Source organism: Ruditapes philippinarum, unplaced genomic scaffold, assembly GCF_026571515.1.
Source record: "Ruditapes philippinarum isolate M1 unplaced genomic scaffold, ASM2657151v2 ctg764_1_1_1_1, whole genome shotgun sequence".
Lineage (NCBI taxonomy): Eukaryota > Metazoa > Mollusca > Bivalvia > Venerida > Veneridae > Ruditapes > Ruditapes philippinarum.
In genome coordinates this window covers 23,951-35,276 of record NW_026857818.1, presented here as the reverse complement: position 1 = coordinate 35,276, position 11,326 = coordinate 23,951, and the positions used below count along the sequence as shown (strand labels likewise).

The window sequence follows — 11,326 nt, the reverse complement described above, 5'->3', positions numbered from 1 at the left end:
TTTTCATATACATACATGACTATAAGATCGAATATTTTATTACACTGCGATCAAAAATACAAAAATATAGAATAGAAACAAAAAATAAATATATACTATAAACCATATATTATAAGAAGAAATCAAAAAGGAAAACGAAAAATAAATAAATAATAATGATAAAAAAACAGAGCAAGAAGGAAAAAACTGTGGTTATAAAATGGCACCACGTGGGGTTCGAACCTATGAGGACAAAACACTAAAAATTACAATAACTTCGATCTAACGGCAAAGCCATAACGGTAATACACCAATGATACTGTAAGAATAATGCTATATAGTATATGTAAGTGTTTACTTTTACGATATCGGATAAAATTCCAGATAACCCCGTTTTTGGACTTTTCCATGTACCGTTAAGACCAAATTATCATCCTAGGACAGTATTAACTGTTTGATTTGCTTTTGATTGTTGTTATAAAATATGCGGCTGAAAAAACAGATTTTCTTCCTGTTCAAATTATTTAGCTGCACTTTTATGTTAAAGTTAAAATCCAAAGACGGCTTGATGTTTGTTTTAAAGCATGCCGCATTCATACTGTAGTATGTAATAAAGAATACATTTCACAAATGATTTGTGCGTGAAAAAAAGATTTATTTGATTCCAGAGGCATAGTTATTAAAATCAATACTAATATTATTGCATTTTAATAATGAATTCATAGTCTTGACTTAGATTATTTCCTCCAATGTGCTTCACAAGTCTGGTACACATCTTTATGATATTGTTTTAGGCACGCAATAAGCAACGGTACGAAGTAAAAGGTAAATTGTACAAAGAGCAACAGCAGCAAACTGTTTGTCTGTTAAATGATAACCAATTACACGCCATATGATTATCATTATGTCCAACCAAATAATTTAGTTGACCTTATCAGATTCCTTACACCCTTTGATGTACATTGGTGCAGCCGCAGTGAACTCGATTAAGGTAATGACCCCGTCTTCTGAAATATGACATAATGTCCAATGGTGAATGTTGAAAATTTAAAGACTGCAGTATACGACTATTAAGATTAAAATAACAGATGATTTTTTTTAAATTTGTTGGCTAATATACACAACATTAATGATGTCACGGAACGTTAGATAGTATGAATAAAGATATAGATAATACACCATATTCCTAAGATGTGTGGAAACCTAAATGTTCATCGTATTATACGCTGATATTTAAATTTAACTGCATATTGGTGCCAAACTGTGAAAAGAATAACCTTTCTCATTATCTAAACTCAGAAAGAGACGCTGGCTTTCATCGCTTCTTCCAGAAATAGCTAATAGCTCATCCAATGATATCTCTCCATTTTCATCGATGTCATAAGTGTTAAAATTACAGAGATCCGTAAAGATGTCCGTCTCATCATCCTGAAGCCAAAAATGCATCGAAGAAATATAACTCTTATTGTATGAATCGTCATATTGAACAGAAATATTGTATCGTAAAATAGTTTTGCGTTCAAAAGATTATATGCGTGCCGCTTTTTAACAGTTTTTTCTTTCATCTGTTGCAGCACTAAAGTTTTGTGAAAGCCAGTATAACGTGCATTTGTTTAACCTCATTTTAATTTGCAAATCCCCTTTCCCAGAATTATTCCTTGTGACCTAAGTCGGCCATGACACTTACAAATTAAGTGAGAACCTCTTTGACAAAATTCGCTCAAACATATATAAATATATTGGAGCATGCTTCTTGACATGATTTAAATATTATTACCAAATCAAGTTTACAGTTTTTTTCTTTGGTACTTTTACAATATCAATAGTCAGAAAATCACCTTTATTTAATATCTTTTGAGAGAAAAAAAAACAAACAAAAAACAGAACAACATCCATGCAAATTAACCCGTAGAGGTCAATTTCGTAATCACGTGATCTAGCATTTCTCGGCAAGATGACAGCAAAGTGCTGCAAACTTTACTTTTCGGAAATTACTAGGCTGTTTATGTTCGAAGTAAGCTTTTTATATGTGCATACTTGGCTTATTCATAGATTATATATTGTTTTATAAGAACACTTTTCACTTTACTCCATGGCATTCTACATGAATGAATACGAGCATGCAAGATTCCTTGCACGATCAGTGGTAGACCTTCCCTACTGCGTTGTCTTCAGCGTATCCGTCCTGATAACGAATAAAAACCGGTACGCTGAAGACCTTAAGCTAATCTGGAAAGTGTTAATTTAATTGAACTTACGCGTTTATGCCATTTATAGCTGAACAAAAAGCAGATACTGATATTACCTGAACGCTTCTCTTATGTCGGCAATGAGGTTGTCTTCTACACTCCCAATAACGGCAAGGACAATTAGTAGGATCAATACGGTTATGACTCATATTACAACACATACAGTGAGTCAAAAAGATTGTTAATACTACAAATAAACACGTTATCTGCTGAAATGAAACAAAGTATACCCGACCATAACATAGGTATGATTAATATTCCAACTTATAGTTATGCAAGGGTATTTTGTAGAGTTTTAAGTAGTATACTTTAAAAAGAAAAATGATCTGGTAAATAATAAGCCTGGACATAGATATACATAAAAGTTTTAAAAACTAAACAAATCTAAAAGAACAACATTTGAACTGCTTATCAATATTCATCTGTTTTAAAATAAGGAAACAAAACTAATAAGTATTTCAACTAAGATACGTTATAATCGACGTGATCTAGCTCAATTTGCAAGCATAAATTTTCACATTTAAATGCGTTTAATGTATTTGTAATAGACAGACCTCCTTGAAGTAAGACTGTGGATAGTATATTAAACGAAACAGCTTTATCAATTAAATCGTAGATTGCATTTAAAGGGTGAACTAACAAAATAAGGATCCGGTTTTATTGAGCCTGTTCATGGACGGTAGTGGTATATTGTAAATACAAGCCTAAAGCAATTACTTGAGAAAAGGTGAAATATTAAATTTGGAAACAATCATAGGTTTGTTCTCAAGGCGGTGGTCATTTTGCCTTCATTGGGACCAACAAGTGCAGTTCTTTGAAAACAGCTTATGGTCCCCAATTAAAAGAGATGCGTTAAGTAAAAGAAACAATTTTGATTTAAGAAAACAAAAGCAAACTACAAGTCACTTACCATGGTTGCCTTTTTAGTTTTGTGTAAACAATTCAGTCTTAACGTTTACTTAAATTGTGAATAAAATACACACACGGAGACTAAATTCTTTTGTAGATACACTTTGAAAACGTTTCATTTATAGAATTTCATTATCCTTCTTCACGGTTTGAAGTGGACCAATAAGATATATTTAAAAATAGAACACTTTTAAAGTTTCCTTTTTTCCTCGTTATCTTTTTCCTTGTGGAAAACAATCGTAACAATTTAGAATATAAACAAGTTTTTTTTCCTTGACTCATCCATGACATCATTTATAGAAAACATATAAAAATTAACATATATAGAAATATAGAAAAACAGAACCCTTAAATAACGCCTAAAACGGCAAAATTGAAAAGTTTGCAGGCTCGAAAAATTTGAAAAGTTTGATGAATATAAGATAAAAAATAATGACATTTAAACTATACCTCTTAAGTGTTAACAATGCATATTTATTGTAGCGTTTTGCAACTGATCAATGTTTCATATTTGGACAAGAGGAACGTAGCATAGGTCAAAGGTTGAAAGTGAATGAGATTTCTTTTATGTGAATCAATCTTGCAAATTTTATGGTATTGCCGTTGAAACGGCAATATAGAATCGTAAAAAGCAGACGATTGCAGTTCCGTTGCATACAGTAAGATGTTATTGTTTTCTTTCCAAAATGATGTCATAAATATAAACATTTCATCCGGCATTTTGAACCAGAATATTCACTTCAATAAATAGATAAGTGTCCATGAGAACATGATGAATCAAGTAATTTTAGCCAATACTGATACACCACACTGCGTTGTTTTATCACTCATAATTATATTATTGTTTTAATTTCCTTCTGTATGTTGTGTTGTTGTTGTCACATCTATATAAGAATCATAATCTAAGCATATTTTGTTAAATTTTTTAACTAATTAAAACCTTTAAGCATAGATAGGAAAAATTGTTTGCAAGTTTAACACCTCGAAATATGAATACAAATGTATTAACATTCTGTTGCTAAAATGCATGTATATACGTCCAAAAAAGCACAGATAAATCATTTTAACAGCTTGGCGAAGACTCAGACAAATTGAAAATTTACGCAATTTTATCTTAACCAAAATAATATATAGCTTAATAGAAAAATACAGACACAACATAAAAATGAGTATTATTATTTTTAATAAATCCTTACAAGTGCCAGCTGTGCGTACAAATGACTTGCTTATGATCCAGACATTGTCCCGCCCTGTATAGCACCGTTTCTTTAATTAAGTATGATACACTGCCAATATTACCAATAACAGACACCACAATAGCGCATTATAAGCACATTTATGAACCAGACTTCTATAATCATTGCCAATCCAGCAAACAACTATAAAATGACATGTTCGCACAATTCACATACAATGTACTTGATTTGAATAGTCAGTCATTTGTTTGTGTCAAATTCAATTATAGATAGGCAAACATCTTGACAAATAAAACTATGTTTAAATAAATATGCCCCACGAATAAGCAAAAACATTTTTTGTCATATAATTACCGTATTTTCATTTTCTTTATGTTTTTTTCAATGTAAGTAAGTACATGCTTTGAATAAACATGGTTTTGTAAACTTGTATGTATTCTATTCAAAATATTGTTTATTTTATTCCAAAAAAACATCTTTGGTACATTAGTGTAAAGCGACATTGTACCTGTTTGTTCATTTTTATAATACTAAAAGTTTGTCGCGTCGGTTTTGATTGGTCGTTTATATAAATTATATAAATGGCTGCTGTCGTTTGCAAATCAGACTATATAGGGCCATCTAACCTGTCAAAGTCTGTTTAACTAATTAAATCCAAAAATTATACACATCGCCAGTCATCAATATTACTCTTTGATTGTATGTGATTGTATGCCTTAAATGCCAAACTATAGATAAAGATTTATCATAACTTAATTGTATTAGTACTTTATTACATATCTATTTTGGAAACGGTGGACCTTCACAACATCTTTTTTGTTTGTGTATATGTATCAAATGATAAAGCATACATGTTGTTTTGTGCATGACCAAACGACATGATTATGATAATTTATGATATTCTGCAGAATAAGCGCGGTTGTTCCATGTCATTTATTTATTTAACACGTGTCACGCGCTTTTTTAAATTACAAATACATTAACAGCGATATACTGTCATTCCGACATTTAACAAATCAACATGTAATACTTATATACATAGATTTCACACAAGTTAAGACACTGTAATCAAATGTATTTAAAATTGTATATTTACTTCATCGAAAGGAAGAAACTTTTAAGTTATAAAGTCTGTCAAAATGTTAAACATGGTAGATAAGAGAAATCAATATGTTTAAATGAAAAGTTCTTAAGCTTGCAATTTGTCTGTGAGAATTGATTATCTGTCATAGTCAGTTCCCAGATCTTCTCGGAAATGTTCCAATTCACAAAAATTTAAATTGACATATAGCCTCGGAGGGAAGACATTGCGCGTTGTGGTTTAGCACAAACTGTTACAAATGTCAATTGTATTGGTTAACAGATTCAAATTTGTATTCTTCTAATGCCAAATGCCAAATGGTTATTGGTTTAAAAAACATTTTGAAAACTCAATTACTTTCGAAATTTGAAATAGCATCCTAAAGCTTGTATGCTAATACTAAAATCAGTTGCTGGTAAGACAAACCTTCAAAAACAAATCCATTTAACCTTAAACAAGTGATTGTGTAATTTTTCGTTCCATCGCTTTATACTATATGGAAACGTGGTAACCGGATATTTTACACATCATCTTAAAGCTTGAATTATCCGTCATAGGACGTCATGGTTTTAACGATTATAATTCCATATCAATAATTATATATAGTTGCTCACTGCTTTATTTTTTATTTTGTAGACCTTGCATCATACACACAAACATAAAATTATTCAGTTAACTCTATTTTACCGCACGCAAGAATTCTTTCAATATGCATATTTGCCGTTCCTTAAAGCGAGGGGGCCATAAACATAGCTTTAAGGAATAGGCATATTAATAACATATAGACCCACTTACTTGAAGACAATTTTTGCGATTGCTGTAAATATTTATGACTAAGTAGCCATTTTGTACGGAAGCACAGAGGGGACATTCCGATTTTATTTGTGGCCACGAGATATAACTCAGAAAAAAATGCTATCTCGTGGCCACGAGATATAACTCAGAAAAAATCGCTATCTCTTGACCACGAGAGATAACTCAGAAAAAAACGAAAAACAAAATGCTATCTCGTTCCCGCGAGATACAACTAAGAAATAAATCCCTATCTCGTGGCCACGAGATATAACTCACGAGAAAACAAACAACAAAACTTGCTATCTCGCGGCAAGAGTTATATACTCAGAAAAGAAAAATCTCTATCTCGTTGCCATGAAATCGTTCTATAGGCCGCCATCTTGGCAAGTATGTCTCCTCTCTCCGAAATCAACAAGCGCATTTTCGATTTCACTGGTCAGCTAACTCGTTACCACGACTTAGATGACATAATTGTGTTCATCTGATCGGTCCACGAGATAGCAAAATATTTTTTTCTTAGTTATAACTCTTTGCAACGAGATAGCAAGTTTTGTTTTTCGTCTTTTTCTGAGTTATATATCGTGGCCACGACATAGGAAAATAAAATAAAATTGGAATGTCCCCTCGGTGCTGCTTCCGTAATTTTGTCAAGTTTGTAACCTATTATCTTGCTTAAACCAAGTGTGCAACCACTTCACGTCCTACCCTTGGCTACGGAATCACTTGGAACTAGACAACGTACCATTTAGGATTCACAATAAAAACACAAACCCGATTAAATTAACGAAATATTAATTCCAAAATAAGTTGGTAATTCTGAATTATAGCTTTGTATCTATATATGTCAAAATCATAACAAATAAAAACAACATAAACGTAATAGATTATTACATAATTATACGAAAAGTGTAATATAAACTTTTCTTCAGGACAAAGCAAAATACAAAGTTTATTCCAAATATATTATAACATTATATTATACATGATTTCATGTTATTGTAGGGAAGTTGAAAATGTTGAGTTAGTCTTTGATAAGCAATAAAGCCTGGCTGCAAATCAGCAGGTGACGAAGAAAATGTTTTCTAGTATTTGTACTACCATTTGAAAGACCATCGTAAATTACCGATGTTGATATGAAATGAGTATACGAAATAAATAAAAGTATGTAATACTTTCTGTTTCTTATCACATTGTATAATGGGTGTATAGTCGTGTATATCTATGGAAGAGTGGCATTAATATACTCGCATTTTACTTACGACATATAAATCATATAAATCAAGTAGGGTAATTTTTAAACAATTGAACCAATAAGGATAAGGTCGTAAGGAAAAATAAATCAGCAAAATATGCTTGGCAGGTCTTGAACATATCGTTATGGTATTTTGAAGTCACATATCATAAAATTATGCCGAATACAATAAAGGAAGGACCCTTAATAAATAGTAACATGCACCAAGAGCGACAGCAAACAACTTTTTCTCAGTGAATGACAATCACACGTGGAATGAAAACTTATAATTTCTAATTCAGTTCTTCTTATCAGATTCAATACACTCTTTAATGTACTTTGGTGCAGCTTCAGTGAACTCACTTAAGGTAATGACCCCGTCTTCTGAAATATGACATATGTAAAATTGTATACGTTGATAATGTATTGACTGCAGCATAAGTGTATATAAATTTATATAACAGATAACTTTACAAATTTGTTGGCTTATACATTGTATATACAACACAAATTATACCATGGAAAAGTTTGAGCTATCTAAAAATATATGAATGTAGGTATAAATAATAAACAAGTTCATGATGATGTTTGGAAACATGATTTCTTATCGCCTAATTATTAAATCAAGGAACTCCACTGATGTCCAAAAACTTCCTAACATAAAATTCATTTTCTTACATAGATCAGCTTAAAATAAAATGATTATGTAAAAATAACTCTGAAACGTACTCAGAAATGTTTTTAAAATCTTTTTTTTTCTTAGCCCGAAAATTTTGGACACAATCAATTGGTCTAGACCTACATCAAATTGAACATAAATCTTGAAAAATCATTTCATGTTCCATAATGTCAAGAAAAACCTCAGTGGAAAAACCTCAATACAACTTCCATTGTATTTACGAGTACTGCTATTTTTAACATTAAAATTTGAGCCAAAACTTTGTGGAAAAAACCTTACCTTTTCCATTATTTAAACTCAGAAAGAGACGTTTGCTTTCATCGTTATTTCCAGAAATAGCCAACAGTTCATCCAATGATATTTCTCCATTTTCATCGATGTCATAAGTGTTAAAGTCACAGGGATCTCCAAAGAAGTCCGTCTCATCATCCTGAAGACAAAAATGCATCGAAAAGATATAGGTACTCCTATTGAATTTGTTGTCATTTAAGTGCAGAAAAAAATACTGTATTTTATGCTTTCAGTATATTACGAATTTGCATTTTATTCATTAAATTGTAAGCATAATTCCACACTTTTCAATTCTACAACACATTTTCCATGCGGTACATTACATTTTCTTTATTCAGACATGATAAGGCCTGTTTGAAGCAATATTAAGCAGCTGAAAGCGATTAATAACTAAAAGTGCAATCATAATAAATACATTAATTGATCACTGAAAATATTCTTTTAAATTTATGCTTAAATCAAGATATATTACAGTCCGATAATAGCACTCCTCCTGTTGACATTGAGTATTAATAAGTATCTTATGAGCAATTACTGTAATGTAAAGAGTACAATAAAGCTGCACAACTCCAGATAAGCCAACATATTTCAATAATTTCAATTTTAAAATAAATGTATTAAAAAAAGTAAATAGTTTTAATATTTAATAAATTATTTACATGTTAAAGGCGATTAATGACTGATTTCGCAGTATTAATCACTGTAATATAATTATAATCTACTGGGTTACGAACGCAGTAATAGGTATTTTTATATATGTTTTTACCTCTTTTTGTTAATTAACATGGGTTATGAGTGCCGTTTGCAATGTGTAATTTACTTTCTTTGTTCACTTCACAATATTTTACTTTTAAATGCATTTTCAAAATGTTCAAGAAAATAAGCATGAATGTGGAGACATGCTGCTTTAAGTAACGACACTTATTAACCGGAGAGGCAAGTAAATTATCCAACATACAAATACAAATGAACTCGTGAGCTTTTTAAGTTCACTAAATTAAATAAGATTCATTTGCACTACAAAAAAATATCATCTATGTGTTTAAAAAGGTTTTATTGAATATATCTTTTACAGGTATGCCATAAATACATGCAACAAAAATTACCTGAATGCTTCTTTTACCAACACTACACTTAGAATGAGATGGGCAGTATCTATTGTAGGGGTGTTTTCTCATTCTTTCTTCTTCTTTCAAAATTTCTAAAATTTCTAGATATGACTTTTGTCCACTTCTTCTCGTGCTCTTGTTTTCTCGTCTTTTTCTTTTACAGCACATGCAACTGTTACATATGAACAAAATTGTAATTAATACGACACAACCAGTCACATTCTGAAATAAAAAAAATGTACACACAATAATTACATTAGTTTATCACATAATCAGCTGCTCAGGAGTGTAATTAAGCCGTTTCATTAAAACGATATTACACTAGACGATATACACTTTTACGTGACGTCATTTGAACTATAAACATAGCTTTAATAATAAGAAATTTTTAAGCATCATTTGTAATACTTCGCAATTTGTATTTGTTTTAAAGTAAGGAACTCCTTTATAACATTTGAAGTTAAATGAAATTGATGATCAACTTGATATAGCACAATTAAAGCAGAAGTAAACAATAATCTGGAAAAAAGTGACCTCTAGAAGGCAATGAAATAACGGAATCTCATAAAAATTTTAAAGATGTTTACAAGGATGAAATTAATTAACCGCCAGGTGACATTAATAATATAGTATGAATTAAAGCATCTTTATCATTTGAATCGTGCATTGCAATCGAAAAGAAAAAAATTCCTAATAGAACGCTAATTTAAAAACGACAAAACTATAACTGATGACGGTACGGTTTGATAGAATATTTTTAAGTAGAGGCCACAATATACCCATTAAATCATCAGCTGAAGCAATATTTATTGTGGCTGATTCGTGCCATTCATGCTTTCGCCCCGCGACCCCTCAAAACAAAAAGTCGAGAATTAACAAGTTAAAATGGCGGGAAAGCGGAGCGAAAAAAACGCTTATAAGCGGAGGCACCGGCGACGTTTTATTTCCGTTCCCCCGATAATTAGCGTGTTTTCGCTCCTCGACCCTTCCGTTTAATTACTTAAATCTCGCTCCGCGCCCCCGCTGGTGGAACTTTTATTTATTTAACTTGGCCCCGCTCCGTGCTTATAAGTGTGTTTTCGCTCCGCGCCTTGGCCATTATAAAGTTTTTTTTGCTTTTCGCTCGGGGGTTAGCGGGACGAAAACACCAATTGGCACAAATCAGTCACCATAAGTATTCATTATTCAAACGAACAATTAATGGAATTTTCAGTCGGAAACATCCACAGATATGTCCCGTACGGTAATTCATTGAACTGTTCGTGTGAATTTGACATGTAAAATAACTATGTGCAATTCAATTATTAAATAGCGAGTTATGGTCCCTAGTAAAATGGGTAGCGTTAAAGCTAAAAATAAATGTTTTTGAAAAATTAATAGTATCTTACCATATCTGTCTTTTTAAAAACGCTGTAAATCCTCCTTTACTTTGAATAAAATATACGGACGCAGACAAAATTACTTTAGTTCCAACGCTTTGAAAACGTGTCATTTATATTACATCATTATCCTGCTTCCTGGTTCGACACCTGGATTTCATTTAAAGCATAAAACACTCTGCGTTATCCTTGTTTTAGATTCATTGACGGAAAAAAGAAACGATGCATTGTTACAAAGATACAAAGATATGCAAGTGTTAAACATTTATGTACTTTTGCCACTTATGCTCCGATTTCCTTTTAGTAAAATAAACCAAATGAAAGATTTATTTAGTTTCAGTAAATGTTATTGAATGGAAATAAAAATGGGTCCGTTTTATTTTCTCTGCAATAAATATGGAAAAATAAGTTTTAAAAGCGTAAGCAAA

At 31.3% G+C, this 11,326-nt stretch overlaps 2 protein-coding genes across 3 annotated transcripts; both read right to left on the bottom strand.

Annotated features, from left to right (window-relative positions):
- Positions 1-608: 608 nt before the first annotated feature.
- LOC132751146 (uncharacterized) lies at positions 609-3,288 on the bottom strand. 2 transcript variants are annotated; one of them, XM_060741267.1, is made up of 4 exons: positions 3,139-3,288; positions 2,285-2,437; positions 1,257-1,407; positions 609-986 (listed from the first exon to the last, which is right to left on the bottom strand). In XM_060741267.1, the coding sequence occupies exons 1-4, from the start codon at positions 3,139-3,141 to the stop codon at positions 901-903; spliced, it is 393 nt and encodes a 130-aa protein (XP_060597250.1). In that variant the 5' UTR covers positions 3,142-3,288; the 3' UTR covers positions 609-900. The 2 variants fall into 2 exon arrangements, with proteins under 2 accessions (XP_060597250.1, XP_060597251.1); XM_060741268.1 differs by having other exon boundaries at positions 2,285-2,434; positions 3,139-3,248.
- Positions 3,289-6,984: 3,696 nt separating this feature from the next.
- Positions 6,985-11,111, bottom strand: LOC132751144 (uncharacterized). The gene is made up of 4 exons (XM_060741266.1): positions 10,908-11,111; positions 9,517-9,741; positions 8,399-8,549; positions 6,985-7,824 (listed from the first exon to the last, which is right to left on the bottom strand). The coding sequence occupies exons 1-4, from the start codon at positions 10,908-10,910 to the stop codon at positions 7,739-7,741; spliced, it is 465 nt and encodes a 154-aa protein (XP_060597249.1). The 5' UTR covers positions 10,911-11,111; the 3' UTR covers positions 6,985-7,738.
- Positions 11,112-11,326: the final 215 nt, after the last annotated feature.